Source organism: Adiantum capillus-veneris, chromosome 3, assembly GCF_014529385.1.
Source record: "Adiantum capillus-veneris isolate H3 chromosome 3, ASM1452938v2, whole genome shotgun sequence".
NCBI classification, from domain to species: domain Eukaryota; kingdom Viridiplantae; phylum Streptophyta; class Polypodiopsida; order Polypodiales; family Pteridaceae; genus Adiantum; species Adiantum capillus-veneris.
Window position 1 is genome coordinate 57,705,290 of NC_140933.1, and position 22,225 is coordinate 57,727,514.

General features: G+C 44.0%; 1 protein-coding gene and 1 pseudogene across 1 annotated transcript; one reads left to right on the forward strand and one right to left on the reverse strand.

Annotated features, from left to right (window-relative positions):
* Positions 1 to 15,008: 15,008 nt before the first annotated feature.
* On the reverse strand, positions 15,009 to 15,702 carry LOC147460969 (uncharacterized; annotated as a pseudogene).
* Positions 15,703 to 18,422: 2,720 nt separating this feature from the next.
* LOC147460970 (pentatricopeptide repeat-containing protein At3g09040, mitochondrial-like) lies at positions 18,423 to 21,135 on the forward strand. The gene has a single exon (XM_086508634.1). It carries the CDS (start codon positions 18,779 to 18,781, stop codon positions 20,849 to 20,851), a length of 2,073 nt encoding a protein of 690 aa, XP_086364760.1. The 5' UTR covers positions 18,423 to 18,778; the 3' UTR covers positions 20,852 to 21,135.
* Positions 21,136 to 22,225: the final 1,090 nt, after the last annotated feature.

Consider the following 22,225-nt stretch of genomic DNA (forward strand, 5'->3'; position numbering starts at 1 on the left):
TACTTAGTGTGCAATGGAAAGATAGATAGCCCTAGAGTGATGGGCGTATATACAATGCACGGGGGAAAAAACCTCCTAAAGAGGGAAAAAATGCCCCGGCGGTCTTAGTGTGTTCACACAAATCACTACCACATGTATATGGTAACAAATCCCCCCTGGAGTGATGCGGTGAACAAGAGCTGGCACATGAGTAAAGGGAAGTGCCATGCCCTGAGGACAAGATCAGTCCACAAAGGGGAGTAAGCCCAAAGCTTTGCGGAAAGCTTCAAGCTTCTCACGAGACAATGCCTTTGTGAAAATATCTGCAAGGTTGTCCTGTGTTGGCACATAAGCCAAGCTGATCTCTCCTGCTGCGAGCCTCCCCCTGACATAGTGGTAATGCACCTCAATGTGCTTTGTGCGAGCATGAAAAACTGGGTTCCTCGCAACTACCAATGCGCTCTGACTGTCAATGTAGATAGTGTTGGCAGTGTCCTGTCCAACACCCAAATCAACCATAAGGCGTCTGAGCCATACACACTCAACCGTAGCTGTGAAGACTGCCCTGTACTCAGCCTCACAACTCGAAGTGGCCACAGTAGGTTGCCTCTTGCTCAACCATGATATACATGAACTGCCAAGCATGAAACAAAAACCACTTGTGGACACTCTCGTGTCAAAACAACCAGCCCAATCTGAGTCCGAAAAAGCATGTAACTCTGGCGGCAATGATCCCCCCTTGGGATAAAACAAGCCAAGATGTAAAGTGCCACTAAGGTAGCGGAAAATCCTCTTGACAGCCTGCCAATGCTTAGACCCTGGGCTATGCATAAATCTGTTGACCTGTGAGACTGCAAACTGAATATCTGGCCTCGTGTTGCATACATAAATGAGGCAGCCAACAGCAGTTTGGTAAAGAGTGACATCAGCAGGATCGCCAGCATCATGTAGACTCAACTTCAAACCTGTTTCCATGGGAGTGGCAATAGGTTTGCAATCCTCAAGTCCAAACTTACATAGCAATGTCTCTATGTAACTTTTCTGACACAAGGAAATACCACCATCACACTGCTTAAACTGTATACCCAAGTAATGATGCAACAGCCCCAAATCTTTCATCTTGAAAGTAGCATTCAAATCAGCCTTAAATTCAGCAATATGTCTCTCATTTGGTCCAGTGATCAGCAAATCATCAACATAAAGAACCACGATGAGAAATACATCACCCTCACGCTTTACATACAATGTGCTTTCTGTTGGACTGTTACGAAAGCCTTGTTTGACCAAATGAGTGTCAGCTTTCTCATAACAAGCACGAGGAGATTGCTTCAACCCATACAAAGCCTTGTTACATTTGCACACTTTGTCCTCTTTTCCTTTTATGACAAAACCGCGAGGCTGCGTTACATAAACTTCCTCAAATATGTCACCATTCAAGAAAGCAGTAACAATGTCTGATTGATGTACATCCCAACAAAAATGAGCTGCCAATGCACATAGAAAACACACAATAGTCATACGACAAGTGGGAGCAAAAGTCTCTTCATAATCTATGCCTTTTTGCTGTGCATAACCCTTTGCAACAAGTCGAGCCTTATGGCGATCGATCTCACCATCCGGTTTGCGTTTCAACTTGTAAACCCACTTTGTACCAATGGCCTTTTTGCCAGGAGGCAAATCACATAAAGTCCATGTGTCATTTTCTATAAGTGCATTATATTCTGATTGCATGGCAGCCATCCAATTTTTTGAATTATGTGCTTCATCAAAAGACAGAGGCTCCTCAACATCATGTAAACTAGACACAGCCAAAGCATAACAATCTGATCCATAAGATGCATGGCGAGAGCCTGAACGAGTACGACTAGACAAAGGTGCATCCAATTTACTGTCACGCAAAGTGTGCACCAGCCATTTTGGCATACCTCTAGCCTGCTCATTTTCAGCCCTTTCCTCATCAAGTACATCATGTACATCTGCATCAGTAATAGTCTGATCTAAAACATTTTCAGAAACCCCCATAGGCTGTACATTTGCCTCATTGGAACTTACATTCGTATTTCCACCACTGAAAAGAGGCAACAAAGTGTCATAAATGTCCTGTGAGCTTACATTACTGTCTCTAGTACATGATAGCAAGGGCTGAACAGAATCTTTCACAAACACTACATCCCGAGAAACCAGAATACGTTTTGTTTGCGGATGATACAACCTGTAACCTTTGCTTTCAGCACTATAACCAACAAAAATACATTTGACAGCCTTATCATCCAATTTTCTGTGCTGCACTTGTGGCATCAAAGCATATGCCAAACAGCCAAAAACACGCATGTGCACAAAAGAAGGCTTTCTATCATGCCATGCTTCATATGGAGTAATAAACTGCAAAGCTTTCGTAGGACACCTGTTAAGTACATAAGTGGCACACATGATGGCCTCAAGCCAAAAAGAATGCGGTAAAGCTTGACTTTTGACCATACATCGTGCCATTTCCGTCAGTGACCTGTTTTTCCTCTTAGCAACACCATTTTGTTGAGGCGTATAAGGCACTGTACATTGGTGTTTTATCCCACGACTAGCCAGAAATGCATTAAATTCATGAGACATATACTCCCCCCCTCGATCGGAACGGAGGGTGCCCATAGTACATTTCGACACATTTTCAGCCATAGCCAAAAATTGTTTGAAGCACATAGAAACTTCAAACTTCTCTTTAAGCGGAAATACCCATGCATGCCTGGAGTAATCATCAATGAAAGTCACGAAGTACAGGTAATTGCCCAAGGACGGAGTTTGCATGCGCCCACAAACATCACTATGCACAAGTTGCAACCTGCATGTGGCCCGAACTGAACCATCCTTTGGAAACTTAGAACGCTGCATCTTACCCAAAATACAGCCTTCACAAACATGTTTGACAGGTGCTTCAAGAGGTGGCAAAGAAGCAACCATATCAGATTTCTGCAAACGCAGCACACTCGCAAAATTCAGATGACCAAAACGTGCATGCCAAAGTTTTGCATCTGAAATAGCCCTTGAATCTGCAACAGCATTTGCAAAATTTTGTCCACACTTGTCATACAAAGTGAGCTTATACAGCCCACGGCATAGAAGCCCAGATGCAACAATTTCATCACCAAAACTGAGATCATGAACTGTACATTTGTCATCCACAAATTTGACTACAAGTCCAAGTCTAGCAAGTGCGGATACAGACAAGAGATTCTTCTTGATCCCAGGTACATAAAGTGCATCAACAAGTGTGAAGGAACTGCCATTAGCAGCAGTGAGCACAATCTTTCCAACTCCCTGAGCTGGATAAGAGGCGTTGTTGGCACAAGTGACTGAATTCCCATGAGGGACAGACTCAAGAGAGGTAAACAATTCACGATGTGAGGTAATGTGCTTTGTAGCACCACTGTCGAAATACCACACATGTGAATCTGCAGCAACGACTGACAAGCATGCATCATGGATAGCAGGATTGTAAGTGCACTCTGCGCTAAAAGCCCATTCTGCATCAACATCAGCATTACAGTCTCCTTTCACAGAAGACTCAACAATGGCTGCATTCGTAGTGGAACCAGCATTTGCAGTGGAACCACCCTCTTTCTTCTTAGCCTCTTTGGCCTTCAACTTAGGACACGACTTGATCAAGTGATCATTGGATTTACAATAATGGCAACGCATCTTCTTTTTGCCCTTATCACCTGAATTGCCAGACGAAGTACTGCCAGCAGAAGCATTAGGAACATAATTTTTGCCACTCGCAGCAGAACCATAAGAAGTGGCTGCATTGTTGTTACCACCCTTTCTTTGAGAAGCAATAAAAGCCTGTTCAACTGCACGCTGCCTAGTCCTGTTTTTTCTGGAAAGTGACTCTTGCAACAGCAATGTGCATAATGCATCAAACTTGACAACTTCAGGATTTCCTTGTGTCATCAGTCTCCAAGTACTAGCAAAAGTCTGGTAGGAATCTGGTAAGGCATCAAGAACAGTCAACAGTCTGCACAAGGGAACTGTCTGAAATGACTTCACCTGCAGAAATAAGCTGCTCATTGATATCCTTGACACTAGCAAGGAAAGTGTCCATATCATCTTCCTCATGCATAATCTTCGACTCCAGCTCTTTACGCAGCAAAGCAATTTTAGCCTCATTGCGGCTTGCATAAAGACTTGCTAGAATATCCCAAGCCTGTTTTGCAGATTTCGCTGAACAGATGTGAGGAACAATGGTGCACTTCACAGACAACGCAATCAATTCATGAGCCTGTGCATCCTTAACATCCCAACGAGCTTGTTCTGCCGTAGGCAAAACAACTCTAACAGCTGCAATCCTTGCAGCAAGACCTGCAACATCGCCTACATCCTCAGAACGAGGACGTACATCAATGCCCTGCACAATGTTCCACACGCCCTTAGACACAAGAACATGTTGCATCATATAAGCCCACATAGGGTAGTTGTCCCCATCCAACCTGTCCTCAGCAGCAAACATCTTGAACACATCTGTGTTGTTGTTGTCAGCCATGGTAAATGCTGCACCTGATGTGAAAACTGCTCGAAAATAGGAGAAACGGAGCGGGAACAACCTATGCTATATAGCACAAACCGTAGAAGACTGTAAGGCACTTGTTATGTAGAAAATGACACTGACAGAAATTCTGCACAAAATGACAAAATAGCCTGTGCAGTACTGCCTGTAGTGGAAACGGAGGCCGAAATGAGCCCAAATCAAAATTTTGAGCAGACCTAGCTCTTCGAGCTGTCCCAAAATTTTTGTCGACCTGTGAACGCTCGCCAAAGATCACTGAAATCGGAGAAGGTGAGCAGGCGTGTGCTGGAGCAGTTGGCGACTAAGCCCGGGAGGACGTGACCTGCTCTGATACCAATTGTTGGAATTAGGGTTGCAGAGAAACACACACAGCTTGGAGAAGACGAAGGAAGCTCAAGGCACACAATAGAGAGTGTGTTACTTAGTGTGCAATGGAAAGATAGATAGCCCTAGAGTGATGGGCGTATATACAATGCACAGGGGAAAAAACCTCCTAAAGAGGGAAAAAATGCCCCAGCGGTCCTAGTGTGTTCACACACATCACTACCACATGTATATGGTAACACATTCTTCAAAGGCCGTGCATTTTTAAGTGTCAATCACAACGAACTTATTGCATAGGAGTGATTTCAACGTATACAAGTGCGTAAAAAATTGAGTTTCAACCTGTACAAATTGAGCACTTTTTGTCGTTTCAAGATGAACTTCACAACTTGTCTTACTATGTCAATTATTTTGGCAAACCATGTGGTTTCTTTACTAGTATACCAATCCTCTAGCACCAAGTTTAAACTGTGCGTCTTGCAACCATTGGCAAAAATGTATGGAAAGCATTTTTTACTAATTTTCTAGCATTTTTTGCATAGTCCATGACTACTTGAATGACATGTTCAACACCAATTTATTTAATTACGTTAATCAAGACCTCAACAATGTATTTGCCACTTTTGATTACACCAGAACTATCAACCGCCATTAAGAATGTTTCTCCCCTTGGACAAACCATCATCACATTGATCAGTGGTCTTCTTTGAATATTAGACCAACAATCACTCACAATTGTGCATCCTAAAAGCGATATATTCCCAAGTATTATTTTGAAAACAGGCTCTTTAACTTTGATGTAATATTTGTCCAAGAGATCATTTCGTATTGTGTGATACGAAGGGGCTGAAAATCCTAGGCCAAACTCACAGATTTTCTTCCATACATGTTTCCAATGATTTTTGTCTACCATGACTAGAGCACTCGCAGTGAAAAAAAATGCTTTGGCGAGTACAGCTTGTGCTTCTTCTAGCGACTGCATTCAAAAGCTTTGATGCAATGATTTTTTATGCATTTGCCTAATTCCACCTTCATTGTGGCGCTTAAATGGAACACTTCTTGGCATTTACTCTCCTTGTGTAGACTGTTCTACATGGTTGGTTGGTGTCACCACAGGATTAGGAGAGTCTGTCTGCTCTTGACATGCATCCATAACAGATTTATGTACCTGATGTCTCTTGCCACCCTTTTTGGCAAGCTCTTCTCTCAAACTCTTTGCAATTGCAACCACCTGAGAATGATCACATTTCTTACAATTCTTTGTAAGGCTACCCAAAAAATGGTCCCTAATACATGGTGCACCGCTTGATTTTGTGGTGAAGCAAAATTTACATTGCCACTCTATATATCGACCACATATATTGTGAGCATAATCCCACTCTTTGCCAGGGGCTTTTTTATTCTTTGCCTTTTTCGTACCACTTATGCCAACATTTTTCTCCATTGCTTTCAATTTAAAATTGAAGGCATAGGAACTAGATGTTTAGTTATAAAAACATTTTTCTACATTTCAATATATGTTAGAAAAATAATCATTAACAAAGCAATCAAATCTACACAGTGTGTGATTTGCAATGCACTCTTGTGAATCCACATATTGACCACATGTTGTGATCAAATATACACATTGCAATGCACTCTCTACGTCCTACAAGAGGTACTTCACATTAGTGACGCTCGCAGTGCGACGCTCAAAAGTGAAAATCCACGGCGTCTCTATGAGCGTCGCTATTCTATTTGTTGCATAGCGACGCCAAAAATCGAGAGCGCAAGAAACTCAGATCGCAGATCTAAGTTTTCAGTGCTCAAGCGAAAGAGGTAACCCGCGCTCTCCCTCTCTCTCTCTCTCTCTCTCTCTTTCTTCCCCCCTCCCCCCCCCCCCCCCCCCCCCCCCACACACACACACACACACGAGGAGAAGGAGGAGAGCCAGGTATGCTCCTTCCCTCTCCTCTCTCTCATGTTCCCTTCCCCTCTTTCTCTCTCTCTCTCTCTCTCTCTCTCTCTCTCTCTCACACACACACACACACACACACACACACACACACACACACACACACACACACACACATTGTGTCTTTGAAAGAGAGAGAGAGAGAGAGAGAGCACATGCATAAACAAAAAACACATACACACACACATGCATAAACAAAGAATGGAGGAGATTGGAGAAGATGCTCTGTCAGAAGCCGTTGAGCTGGTGCCAAATGAGCATCAAGCTGCTACTCTCTATGGGGTGCATGCAGAGGATCTACAAAATGAAACGGAGGACATCTGTCTAAATAGAGAGCTCTATATAGATATAGGGAGTTATGTTGAGCTATGCAAGGATGAGAGAGAGACCTCTTAAAGCCATAAGCATTGTATTTGAACAATTTTGCTCCATTTTATGATATTTATTGTATTCACATGGCTACACTTGAGAAATTTAAATTGTGTTTAATCGTCATTGCATCCACTCCAGATATGTATGCTCTAGGTATGTTCTCACAAGCAGGGACAATCCTTGATGTGTTGTGAAAGTCTGATATGCCGACAAGCACTGCACTTCGAGTGCGATAGAGACTGAGGTTGCAATCGCAAAGGAGGTGATCTGTCCCTGCTCATAGATGCTGCTCGTCTAGTAGTGCTTCTTAGCGTCTCTTTCACCCGATCAACTAGATCTAGTGGAGGGAAGAGTAGCATCTATGAGTAGGGACAGATCACCTCCTTTGCGATTGCAGCCTTAGTCTCCATCGCACTCAAAGCGCAATGCTTTTACAAGATACGTAGAATGCACATCTCTCTACACAGGAATCCCTCCCCCTTTATGAGTCATCTCTCTCTCTCTCTCTCTCTCTCTCTCTCTACTTGTCCATGTTTTCTTCTCCATTCAATATTAAGATTAAATGTTCATGTGTTTAATGCAGGTATGGATGATGACAAGTTTCTTTCTTCTTTGTCACCTCAGCAGACACAGTGGTACGAGGATCGTCATCGCTCTGGAGCACCATCACGTCGTTCTACTCCTTTAGCATCTCCCTTTGTTTCGAAGCATTCAACGCGCTCTGAAGCTTCGGTGTCAACGAGACGATCTTCACACTTGTCTAGGCACCAACGCTCTAGTGGTGGCAGCGGCGGTTGTTGTGGGGATGCCACCGCTGATGCCTCAACACCGCCTCGTGTTCGACGAGGCTCTTTACCTGACCCTTCTTTGCCCGCCTCCACACCAGCCACGGCATCGCCATCTATGCCAGGTTTTGCGCGGCTATCGGCCGTTCCTGGCTACACACCACTACCTACTCCTCCGACAGTCACCCCGGTTTTGACACTCCTCGCTTCAGGGCCCATACTCCAGTGGAGACACCTGACGTCCATACCCACGTCGACACGCCGCTAGAGACCCCTGCCAAGACACCCAGGTTCACGCGTCACAGGCAAGAGGGCTTGCCTTACTCCGTCGACTTCAGCGACGGCATCATCTTGGATGATGAAGGCAAGAAGGTGATCTTGCACATGTGCGGTCTTTACTCTCAGGTGTTTAGACACTACATATCAAACACCTAGAGTGAAGTACCAAGTGAATTAAAAGACAGAGTCATCAGCATGTTGCATGACGAGTTTCCCGTGTCAACACGGGATGTCCGCTTCAATGAAGACCAGATGAAGGTTCAAATGCGCGAATACTACAAGCACAAGAGTTCTGAAGTGCAAAAAGTAATAAAGCATGGGTGGAATAGACCAGATTGGCTGGCCAAAGAAGATTGGAAGAATATGAAGCAAGCAGCGTGCGAGAATCCTGACAAGTGGAAGCAACAAAAGGAGGCTGCCAAAGCGCGAGTAGAGGCATGGAGCTCGCACCACTTGGGGAGCGGCAGGTGGGTATCATTTGAGGCCGATTTTGTAAGTATTTTTGCATTGCTCTTTAGGTTTGGTAGTTACGTCTATTTATACTTTTAAATTCTAACATAATAGATTCTTTGTATGTTTTGAACAGTGGTCAATGACAGGATGTGACCCCACACCGTACGAGCGTGAGTACGCAGGCAAAAAGGGCTTAAACGCCTTGATGGACATTCAGAGTTCTCGCGGTGGCATGGTTAGTATATGGTTTACTCTTTTCTATTTGTTGTATTGTTTTGTAAATTATATGTTTTTACTTACAAAAATCTATCTTATTGTTTTTTTTTGCAGAATCCGACAGATACGCCTCTTGGACATGATAAGACATATGATTAGACGACGTCAGTCTAGCCGTAACTAGATAGCACTAGTTTTCTTTTGTCATAGCATATGTATCATGAGATGACATGTATACGTCTTTTTGTAACTATTGGAAAACCATGCATATTTTCTCAATAATGACAATGGTGTTGTAACTATTACATTTCAAAGCTTAACAATCAAGTGATTTTGCCTATGATGTGTACAATTGTCATTGATTTACTTTCATCAATTTACTTTTGTGCGTTTTGTATCTTTATTCTACAAACAATATTATGGATGATGTAGTTAATGGTTATATTGTCTTGTGGGTGACTACTTTGGGTCTATACCTTGCACTTTCTTTCAAAGGTGAATCTGGGCTTGTCTTGGATTCATTTAGGTTTACTCTGTTATTAAAACATTCAATATGGTTGATGGGTGGCAGGGCATTCCATGCCTTGCCACCAAGAATTTTCACTCTCGGGTGTTGCTATAAGCGTCGCTATATAAGGCTCTGCAATGTCGCTATAAGCTTTGCTATAGGTAGCCTGTAAGCGTCGCTATATAGCGACGAGTATAGAGACGCATATAGCGATGATTTTAGCGATGCTCGTAGCGACGTTCCCATATATATCGACGCTATTAGCGACACCGGGGAGTATAAAAAACCAATGTATTTTCGTCGCTAAAAACGTCACAAGTGCACACCAACTCTCTACATCCTAGCATTATATATGCAACAATGCAATGAATTTGTCAATGCAATTATAAATATGAGGATCAGTTATACACCCTTTGCAATTTGCAGACAATAAGACACATGTATTTTCACATGCTACAAAGGATAATCAACTTTTACATTGAAACGATGATCATTATTTGCAAAACACAAACGAAAGCTGTTAAATATGGAGCCTAATTTACCCCTTGTAATTTTTTGTATTAAAAATGTACATTTGTAAGGCCCCCGTTATGAGGAGCCATCGTGCCTGAAGAAAAATCACTCACCAAAAATCAAAATTTTTGTTGGAATATTATGGCCGGACAACGGTCAAAAAGTGTTGAAAAACAACCGATTGGCTGGCTGGTGGCCAGTGGTTGAAAGTCAAATTGGCCGGTGGCCAATTTCAAAGGTGAATTTGTCTTTTGAAGGGCGGCCACACATGGGCGGATTGGAGAGTCCAATTTGGACTTGTCTACATAAGGGCGGCTACACACGGCTGTCTCTCATGAGAGAGGACAACCCTTCTGGCCTATAAAAGGAGGCTATTTCTACACACGTTTTTGGAGTATGAAGTTGATGCAACAAGGTGGGTGTGAGGTGGTGAGAGTGAAGCAAGGAGGGAGCTCCATTATGTTAGACTGCGGGGGACTGGACCATGCAACTCTCCACCCAACCGTGCCATATATAGACTCCTAGCCCCTAAATATAGCGCCCCTTGACCGCATGTCCGCCCTGGCCCTTGGCCCTGCCCTTGGCCTGACATTACTTCCCCCTTGGAGAAGAGTTTTCGTCCTCGAAAACACAAGTGGTAGTATCTTCGTAAGAACACTGATGTTTTCCTTATTGGCATCCTCTACACGGGCCAATTGTCCATATGACCGATACCTGGTGCAGTGAGGAGGTTCAATGAAACCAAGAGCAACATCTTGATTTTCAACATTGTTGTCCTTTTGCAACCGTCGGTATCTAAATGGTAACTCATGTGAGTATCTTGAAAAGCTCATAGGTACTGAAAGATAGAATAGGGAGTGTTCTCATGTCAGACTTCTGAACATTTTGGAACACATAGAACCACATGTTCACCCCTAACAAAGGTTACATGCCAACATACTCTGTCAGCACACTTACTAAGTCCTTGACTTATGAAACTATCGGTATCCAACCCCACCACAACAGGTGTTCAAAGTTGAAAACTTAACCTAAGAAAATTCTAGAATAAGGAGAGAATCACCTATTCAGAATGCATTGTGCTAACGTATGCTCTTAGCAGATCCTTTAGCACGGTTTACTAACGTATGCGCTTAGCATATCCTTTAGTACTAAATAAAATACTTGTAAGCTGCCCATGGGATGAATAACAGCAGTAAGAGTGAGGCACTTTCCCCAACCACTTACAGAGAGTCTTCCATGACTGACGACAAACTATGATTCAACCATTGAGTATCCAGCCATATACTCGATATGGAATGGAGACAACCAACTAGGTTGAAGGTAGATTGGAGGTTCCAGCAACCAATCACTAACATCCATACTCAACCATTACCTTGTATGGCAGGGTGTAAACTCATATGAAATCTGCAAGAGAGATTGCACTAGCAGTGGAAAAGGGTGCAGAAAGAATAAAGTCCATGGATTTGCATGCCGCTCCAAATAAATTTGTGTTAAACACTAGGGCCCATAACACCTAGTGTGCATGCATTTAACACAAACATATCCAAACCGCAATTCCATGACGAGACTTTCCACGATACTTACGTAAAAATCTTGCAACAAAGTTGGACCATAATAGAATGTGACAACCTGGTCACACCTAGGAACCAACCATGAGACCTTCTCATGAACGTAGCAGACTGTGCAGCAAAAGTTGGACCATAATAGAATGTGACAACCCGGTCACACCTAGGAACCAACCATGAGACATTCTCATGAATGTAGCATACTTTGATATATGTAGAAACGACCCTCCGTTAAGGTGGTTTCACAGCACTTGTAATTACAACAAGTCTGTACTTAGTACCCGACAATTTTTGGCCACTGAAATTGTTCCTGATACTGTGTGCGTCAATTGGTCTAATGAACGGATGCGACCAGCACCTAGGGACTACGTCGCGACACATCATTTCGAATTGGGCGCCAGTGTCAGTCCCGGAGACTCATATTCTCCACATGTGGAATATGTCTCAAGTAAGGATGCCGGGAAAAGTGACATCCATCAAGTACGAGCTGTACTTGTGTGTGGAGGTAACTACAAACACTTTGCGATGCGAGTGAGAGGGACCCTCATTATCATGCTCCATACTGGCTAAACCAAACTCTTTGAGTTCCTAGACCATGTTGTATCCCATGTGACAACATGTGCCAAATCGAACCCTACAAGTAGGTTCGTAACAGCATAAGGCAAAAAGGTAGATTGGACACTTGGCCCAAAATACTTTGTGCCGACATGCCCTTGGCATGGCGCTGTAACATTCAAGCGTACTTATACGTCTTGAAAAAAAAAAAAAAAAAACAAGCAAAGCATACAAAAAATGGAATAACACCAAATAAATTAATGCGTACCTGGAGGTTTGAATGTAATGTTCACTTACCAGTATTCAAACGGAGAGGAGCACATCTCCTACCTGAAAAACAAATAGCATTGCACTGGGAACCGTGGGTGTTGCCTTCGCAATCCAACCCCTTTGGTTAAAATCTACGTAGTCAAACCCCTTGGTAAGACCCTTTGTAGAAACTGCTCAACTAGCAGGTAACAGCAACCAACATAGTTAACCGTGTACATAATGATTGGAATCAACTTGAAAAGTTGGGTTTGTCCGCTACCGCGTGGTAGATTGCGGAATTCTTTCCTTGAAAGTCTAACTGAGAGAGATCAAACTGTGATCCTCAATGCAGATCAACTGTGATCCTCAATGCAGATCAACTATGATCCTCAATGCCTATGGGGTGATGTAGCAGTCACCCGTCGGGTCGTACCCCAAAGCAATATGTCCATAGACACTCTGTAGTGCTATAGAGAGAGCAGGAAATCCACACAAGTGAACTGCCTAGCTCTAGTGGACAGCCATGCTGTCTCAATTGATTGCTGCATCTATACTGCCTTGTAAAGATCAGCTGCTGTGAGTTGAAGATGTATCAAAAACTCAACTTGAGTGTCGCACTGAAAACATGTAGTGCAAAAATGACACTGTAAACATCCTAAATGACAAGACCCTTGCTTGTCCATTAACGTCGATGTATACTTCCCTGGGTAGATCTGTTCACTCTTGTAAACAATCACCCAAAGAATGCCAATAGTTGGGTCTTACCCTTGGCCTGACAATGGCTCTTAGCCTGTGTGGCTCATAGCCCTTGTGCAAATTAGTGTTCAATGGACGAACCGATGAAGACTAATTTGAGTAGCATCTTAGCCACGTGCTAGCTGAAAGTTAGAGCACCTTGGCTCAGGCTGACTCACGAGCAAAACACGTATCAAAAGCTTCTTAGAAGATTTTCATTATTTCCTTAAAGAGAGAACGAGAGAGAAGAAGAGCATGTTGGGCTGCGGAACTTTCCTTGAATGACTATGATGTGTATAGTTGATTTCCATGCTCGTGTGCATCTTATGCCTAACGTGCAGCATATCTTAGAAGCATGCAACAAGTTTCTGCTATGACTCTCTCATTGAGAGAGGTAACAGAAAAACACAACCACATCTTGATCTACCTGCATTGCAAGGTCGTGTTTGTATGAAAATGACTTAGCATTGGCGCTTTGCCTGTGAAATAAGTCCTAGATTTAGGTTCCTTTTAGTGCTGTTGGGTGTTGATAGCAACCAACCATCAGGTTCAACAATCCATCACTTAGTCTGTCCTTGACAGAGTTGCGAGTGTGATAGCAGAAGCGTAATGCATAAAGTGGTGGAATCCATGCCACCTACTTAGCATGCCTTGCATGCAAAAACGTAAGCCCTTGGCTACGATAACAGTCTCAAGCGTGAGAACCAAAATCATAAGTGGCCTGCACAGAATAAACTGGTACGGATTCTGTGAGCTGACATTCCCTATTTTGCCAGTTCCCCAAACTTGTGTGCCAAAGCCCTTGATTCCAAATCAATGGCAGTATCTCAGCACAAGGGAGAAGCCGTGCCAAAGCACTTTGCTTTGCACAATGATAGTAATTGCCAAGTAAAGTGTAAACATGGAAAAAAAAAACAGGAAAAACTTAAACTTGGCTAACCTGGTAGTTGTTGCTACAACCAGTTGTCATGAAATTTTGTAGGAGAAAACTTGCTCATAGATGGCTCATAGCCATATGTGGCTGTCGGATAGATGTCTCATAGCCATATCTGATGTCTCATAGATGGTTGATAGCCATATTTGCTGTGCAAGTGGGAGCTGGCGTGTACACAACTTCTCTCTCTTGCGCCATATATGCCCGTCGGGCATGAAATGAAATAACTTGCAAGCATATTGCCAAATCCTTCCCAATTTTGTACGCTCCTAGCATAGACCAAACGTGGGGAAGCTCAATGCAAGATGCAGAAATTGAAGCCTTGCTTCATATAACTATGTCTGGCCTCGTTGCCAACAAATGCTATTGACGACATATGCCATAGCAAAGAGAATCAACCTTGTCGATCATGTACAAAAAATTGACCTTGTCAAGAAATTTCAACTGTAAGTGGTTAGCTCTGGGCTAGCATCTTTGTCGGCTTCTGAAAGCAGTGACAAGAGGTCGGCCATGCCGAGCTCTGTGCACCCTTCATGAAGCCGAGCCACACGGTGTGCCGATCTCCTTGAGATTCCATGGGCATCAAAAGTGAACTGCTGATGATCCGTGCAGCGGATCAGGGCTGCAAGTACTCAAGCCATGCTTGAGCCATGTTGGCATGTGAAACATTGATTCGATGCCAACAAAATGGTAATGCTTAAAACAACTGTCACAAGCCATGCTTGTGCTGGGAGTGTCTAAATTGCACTCATATATGTTGCAGGCAAAGTATATGAGGCTTGTCATGCTTGTTCTAACCACAGAAGCACCTTGTGCTTGGCATGTGTGTATAAATAGTTGTTACCAGCCTTGCTTGTGGATGCGAGGCCAAAACACTTACTCGTCTAGTGCATGCAAAAATTACACAGCATGTCTGAAAAACTTTGGCAAACAAAAACCAAATCTATGCATACCTTGCCTTTGAAGGTCAAAGAGCTACATCAGTCATCGTCGCACTTGCTTGCTTGGTTGGTTGCATGCAACCATAATCACCTAACCTCGCTTTTGTGTTGACGGGTAGCCCTTTCGATTGCCATGGCGACAAGCCCTAGGAGTCTGTTGCCTCGACTGTAAAGAATGCCCGTCGTATAGATGGTGTGTGCTTTCCTGAGCAAAACGCCGAGGGTGGAATGCCAAGGTCGAATACAATTGTCTCAGATATATGCAAAAAATTATGTGTGAAAAACGGCCCATACAGCCTTGCCGATGCCGTGTCTTAGTCGCAGCCCTGGCTGATTTCGAGAAGGAGACAGTGTCCTGGCCCTGGTTGGTGTGGAGGGGCCCCTGGGGTGGCCGTGGGTACCCTAGGGCGCCCACCAATGTAAAAAGAAAGTAAAAAGAAAACTTTTTTGGGCGATGGCAGCAGCTGTCGCCTGCGCAGGCCAAAAACCTTGCATGGGGACGTGCTACAGGTGTTGACTGGCCAAGAGACTGTGTCGACATCGCTTCCTTGGCCCAGGGCGATTCTGTAGAGACCATGCATGGCCGATTTGATTCAGGTCGCCAAAACACCCTCGTCCATGCTAGGGTTGTTGCCCACGGTTCTCTGTGCCGAGAAATCTCGCCATGCCCGGTTGAAGATGAGAGAGAGAAAAGCCAAAGAGCCATGCCTTCCTTTGCTTTCCCTCTCTGCCATGGCCTTCTTGCAACACGACCTTGCCATGCATCCATGAAAGGACTCTGCCATGCTGCTCCTTCTTCACCGAAAGGAGGGCGAGCTTCCATGAACCGCAAAGAGAGAGAGAGAGAGAGAGAGAGAGAGAGAGAGAGAGAGAGAGAGAGAGAGAGAGAGAGAGAGAGAGAGAGAGATTCCGGGAGAGAGGGATAGAGAGAGAGAATACATGCCTTGAAAAGAGAACCATGCCATCTTTCTCCGCCATGGCTCCACCCTCCTTCCTCCTCTCCACCTTGCTCTGATACCAATGTTAGACCGCGGGGGACTGGACCATGCAACTCTCCACCCAACCGTGCCATATATAGACTCCTAGCCCCTAAATATAGCGCCCCTTGACGGCATGTCCGTCCTGGCCCTTGGCCCTGCCCTTGGCCTGACACATTAAGGGTATAATCCCTTTGTAACCTACTTCTTGTTTGAAGTACTAAATCCATTGAGTGGTTGCTTTTCCGTGGATGTAGCCCACATTGGGTGAACCACGTATATCGTGCTCTCTCTCTCTCTCTCTCTCTCTCTCTCTCTATAATGTCTCGTGTTTGAAAATTTGTCTCTCTCCATTAAGTAAGCTACTCAAATATCTATTTAGCTACGTCCTATTTCCTAACAAAAGCAATAATACATATGATTGGATATGCCATGCACTAACAACCTTTCATAATACACAATGCACTCCCTATGTAAACCAATGTATAAAACAAGACAATGAAATTTTCAATACAATTACACAATTGAGGACTACTTGTACCCAATCAAGGATTGTAGCCCTCTTATGCATCCAATTCAATATATAAAAGCTATTCACCCAATAAAGGATTATAACCCTTATATTGTGTAGTGACAATGTATATCAGTTCAAACCTATGATGGTGTAATGCAAGACTACAAGGATCTTTATATACCCAATATACTAGTACATGGCATCAGACTCTTGACTATCAACTCGTTATTTAAATATGCTCATCTTCTAAAACCAACTTCGGTCCTTTTATAGACCAGTGGCTTTATCGCAATGAGCACGACTCTCTAAAGATTCCATTGTTTTGGCTTCATACCTTTGTTTTTGGTGAAGGATTTAAATATTTTTAGAAGTGGTTACTGTATTAAGAATCGCGCCCGGCCTAGAAAAAGGACTTGTAACTTTGTAACCTTAGGTCAATTCACAAGAAGATAATTGTACGCGACGCTCGGACACACTCCCCAGGGATTTGCCTAATCAAAACACCAAAGTTAGAAGATGTTTTACTATATACAATTTAGCCCATCGTGCTTTTTCATTTTCCCGATGGGCCCACAAGGAAAATGTAAAAAGCCGATGGCTTACCGACTCTATTGGTTTTTGCAGATCACCATTAAAATCACGTTAAAAATTAACGTGATCACGTCTTTTTTGTGTGTAATTACTTGCGTTATTAATCTGATCACACGATCGTGATCATGTCAATGAAATCCCTGATGCCAGTGATGGCTCTGTAACCCAATGTGCCAACGAGAGACTTTTGGGCTCCTCTTGTGCTTTTCTACATCGTCACCCACATTCACTTTGCTTATAGTGTGGTGGTTGAGTGGCCTTTTTTGTCGTGGTCATTGCTAGTGTAGAAGGCCTTGTTTCTTGACCGATGTCTACAATTCATGGTGGTGGCAAGAAAATGATTTTTTGGACAATAGAAAATAATCCACAGATGCTTGATACTTCCTAAACTATCATCCTTGTGTGGGAGCTTGAGGAAAGGAAGGGAATGTGGGAGAAGAATATGGTATGAGGGAAGGGAACTATGTAGAGAGAATGTGGGGTGTAAGTGCATCTCTTAGTGGTGCATATCAAATTTGAGCTTGGAAGAGGAGGGAGAGAGAGACAGGAATGTGAGAAGGCATCTCTCAGCAGTGATGCATAACAAATTTGAGCTTGGAAGAGGAGGCAGAGAGAGAGAGAGAGAGAGAGAGAGAGAGAGAGAGAGAGAGAGAGAGAGAGAGGAGGTTCTAGATTTGGAAGAGTGAGATAGAGGGAAAGGAAAGGAAAAGAAGCCTTCAATGAGGACTAATGATGATAGGAAATTTTGACCTTAGTCCACTTTTCAAGGGTGGCCCATTGATGGCTACAGTAAGAGGGCTACGCTAGTCGACATGACTTTCATGAGCTTTATTCGTATTGGTAAAAAAACCCAAGTATCTTCATTATCAAATATCACTCTCTCTCACCTTAGTGATCCCCCTAGATTCCACTTAATGAGCCTATTTTCAGAATGCACCTTCGTGTTACCTGCTAGCTCGTATGCATCTCTCATGTCGGTCCTAGCATCGCAAGTGTCATCTCGATCCTCGCATGCGATCCGAAAAGGCACCTATGTTGGCTGGTAGTTGTGCTCGTAGCCGACATGCCATGTCACTAATTGACACCTCCTTTTGGGAGGTGGGATCAACAACTCACGATCGCCGGTTGATCATGATCGTTGGATTGTTTAGGGAATGCAAAAGATTCCCATGTTTTTGATTCCGTGGCTTGAGCCCGTTTCCCCTCTCCCTCTTGAAATTGACTCTAATGACTAAACTATTGCATACTTGTTGAGAGGGGTGTGTCTATGTGTTAAGTTTATAGATCACGCCGTCGCAGATCAGTTCACATGTAGTTCACATCGAACTCACACCAAATTGAACTCACACCAAATTTAATGTGGTATATCCTCTCAAACCAAGCCCACAGTGACGTCACATCTAGTTCACACTAAATTTGGTGTAGTGCTCAAGTTCACACCACTGGCCGTCAACACCTCTCGAAGCCACCAGGTGCTCACGCTCTCCTTGTCGGCCCGTCTCCTGGCCTCCTTTCCCCTGGGCCCTGGTATCTCGCTCGATTCCTCTTCGTAAGCATGTTAGAGGGTTGCGAGTCACGATGACCAGCTTCACCATAGCTTGGACACAACGAAGCACAAGCACCACAGATGAAGGAGGTGGAGAACATGCAATAACAGGACACCGTCGAGGTCTGCAGTGGAAAAGGGCAAACAGCCCATGCTTCGCATCTGGAGTTGCCAAAAACATACATATGAAACTTGTAGCGTCGCAGCTACCCTTATAGCAGAAGAGACGTGTGATGGGGGTTGCGTGTATGGAAGGGTGTGTAAGAACCGCTGATTTTGTACACACAAACACACTTCTTTTGGAAAATCCACTCAGACACAGAGATCCGTTTTCTCCCTCAGCACCACTGGTTTTGTGTTCACAGAGCACCGCCCAGAAAGCAGCAATAAAGGCTACACAAGCAAACATGGAGTTGAAGAGAACGAGTCTTTCTTTTGTGAGCTCAATTAAAGACTGTGTTAAGAAGAAGGATTTGTACCAAGGCAGTAGGATACATGCTGATATTTGCGATAGTGGGCTACTTGAAAAGAACCCATACTTTGGAAACCTGTTGGTGAGTATGTATGTCAAGTGCGGTGCACTTGTCAGGGCGCAACAAGTCTTTGACGAGCTTCCTTTGCGGGACGTCATCTCTTGGAACACATTGATTGCAGGATATGTCCAACAGGGGCAGGGCCAGGAAGCTCTGGGCTGTTTTCAGCAGATGCAAAGCGAGGGCCTCTCTCCAGATGCAATCACATATGCGTGCATCTTGAAGGCATGTGGCTCTACGCAAGATGCTGATATAGGCACAAAAATTCACGATGATATTGTTAGTCAAGGGCTGTTGCAAAAAAATGTCATGCTTGGCACTGCCTTGGTCGATATGTATGCCAAATGTGGTGTACTTCAGAAAGCACAAAAAGTGCTCGAGGAACTTCCTGTCCGGAATGTCGTGTCTTGGAGTGCATTGATTGCAGGATATGCGCAACAGGAGCAGGGTCAGAAAGCTCTAGGCTGTTTTCAGCGGATGCAAAGCGAGGGCCTCTCTCCAGATGCAATCACGTACGTGTGCATCTTGAAGGCATGTGGATCTACGCAAGATGCTGATATGGGCACAAAAATTCATGCTGATATTGTTAGTCAGGAGCTGTTGCAAAAAAACATCGTGCTTGGCAATGCCTTAGTTGATATGTATGCAAAATGTTGTTTACTTAAGAAAGCACAAAGAGTGCTTGAGGAGCTTCGTGTTAGGGACATTGTATCGTGGAATGCACTGATTGCAGGATATGCCCAACAAGGGCAGGGCAAGGAAGCTCTTGGCTGTTTTAAGCAGATGCAAAGCGAGGGCCTTTCTCCAAATGCAATCACCTATGCGTGCATTTTGAAGGCATGTGGCTCTATGCAAGATGCTGATATGGGCATAAGAATTCATGCTGATGTTGTTAGTCAGGGGCTGTTGCAAAACCATGTCATGCTTGGCAATGCCTTGGTTGACATGTATGCCAAATGTGGTGCTCTTCAAAAAGCACGAAAGGTGCTTGAGGAGCTCTCTCTCTGGGACGTCGTCTCTTGGAATGCATTGATTGCGGGATACGCCCAACAGGGGCAGGGCCGGGAAGGTCTGGGCTGTTTTCAGCGGATGCAAAGTGAGGGCCTCTCTCCAAATGCAGTTACCTACGTCTGCATCTTGAAGGCATGTGGCTCTATGCAAGATGTTGATATGGGCATAAAAATTCATGATGATATTGCTAGTGATGGGCTGTTGCAAAAAAATGTTGTGCTTGGCAATGCCTTGGTCGATATGTATGCCAAATGTGGTGCACTTCAGAAAGCACAAAAAGTGCTTGAGGAGCTTCCTGTCCGGAATGTCGTCTCTTGGAGTGCATTGATTGCGGGATACGCACAACAGGAGCAGGGTCAGAAAGCTTTAGGCTGTTTTCAGCGGATGCAAAGCGAGGGCCTCTCTCCAGATGCAATCACCTACGCGTGCATCTTGAAGGCATGTGGCTCTACACAAGATGCAGATATGGGCATAAAATTTCACGCTGATATTGTTAGTCAGGGGCTGTTGAAAAAAGATGTCGTGCTTGGCAATGCCTTGGTTGACATGTTTGCTAAATGTGGTGCACTTCAGAAAGCACAAAAAGTGCTTGACGAGCTTCGTGTCCGGAACGTTGTGTCGTGGAATGCACTGATTGCAGGATATGCCGAACATGGGCATCGCCAGGAAGCTCTGGGTTGTTTTCAGCGGATGCAAAGCGAGTGTCTCTTTCCAAATTCAGTCACCTATACTTTTGTCTTGAAGGCTATGCTTACATCTTGAAGGCATGTTGCATTACACGAGATGCTGACATTCATGATGAGATGATCAAATCAAGCTAGAGGGGATCCACTTCTAATTGGTTGAATTTCCAATCCACAAAGCCCGTCACTCAAGTGCTGCCCAAATATGGATGAAGAAAACACAAGGGGCAAGCAAGCAAGCTAGAAAGGTTAGAAACTACTACATGGTAGTGTCTCAATGTTGGTATCACCCTTACAGAGTGAAATTGTGCTTGAATGCAAAAGTGGAGCTAGCATATGATGCATTGCTTTACTTGATAAAAATCCAAAGAAGAATCTAGTCTGAGGTCTCTCAACATATTTGGAGGATACTGTCCCCATTTGAAGTGTAGACTAGCAATGTCGTCATTTTGAGGAAACTGAATCTCACTTGGCAAGTCCAGGGAATTTACATGTTGATGTGGTCCTTGGTCAACCATGGATGGACCTCCATCAATGCGACAATGCTATTCTTATCTGCTCCAAATTCACATGGAGAACTTTTCCAGACACCACAAGTGAAGGATCATGTGGCTCGATAAATATCTTCATCCCCACCGATTGAAAGTGAAACGTCAGCTTCCATTTCTGAATATAGCCAATTTGAGATGGGCAAGCGTAATTTCCAAGGGGATGGACAACTTGGCACTGGATTCCTCAGCTCCACTGGTGGCTAGGACATTACATTACATAAAAAAAGCCAAGAAACAGATTTATGAACCAAAGTACCCTTCACACAGGACAAGGGCGAAGCCAACTCCAGGTGATGAAAGCACTAGTCCAAGATAAATAAGTGACGGTCTTGAGCCTCTATGGGCTGAAGGCGAGTCAAGACAGAAGAACAGTTCAACAGGGTGGCTTACTCCAAAGAAGTCGTTGGAGGCACAAGGATATTATGAAGGTCAAATGAAGTTGTCGCACCAAAACTACACCTTAGTGTCAACAGGTTGCAATCCAAGATTAACAATTCCACAAAGAGGCATGAAAATAAAGGCAAACACAGGTTAGGACCATCTCAAAAGATGCGACAAGTATCTACAAACATGAAGATTGCACGGGTGCTACTTCTATGGCCTCTCACACAGCACAGTCATCCGAAACCAAGGCAATTGTGACTACCAAAGGACCAAACCAAAATTTGCAAGGTACAGGATCTTTAGTCCTAATAGCAAAATACTTGGCTTCAAAGGGCTGGAAGTGCTATGCAGTCTTCAAGATCTTCCGTCTCAAGGCTACTTCGGAGAAGTTCTACAATTTGATCTTCGAGCAAATCGCATGATGTATTTTCATTACTAAATGTTGGCTACAGTGAACGACAATTACATCAAACCAATTCAAGCCACACCAAATAGAGGACAATAACGATTATGCCAAT

Coding starts and splice junctions, on each gene's coding strand:
- LOC147460970 (XM_086508634.1), top strand. CDS start 18,779: ATGGGGGTTGCGTGTATGGAAGGGTGTGTAAGAACCGCTGATTTTGTA.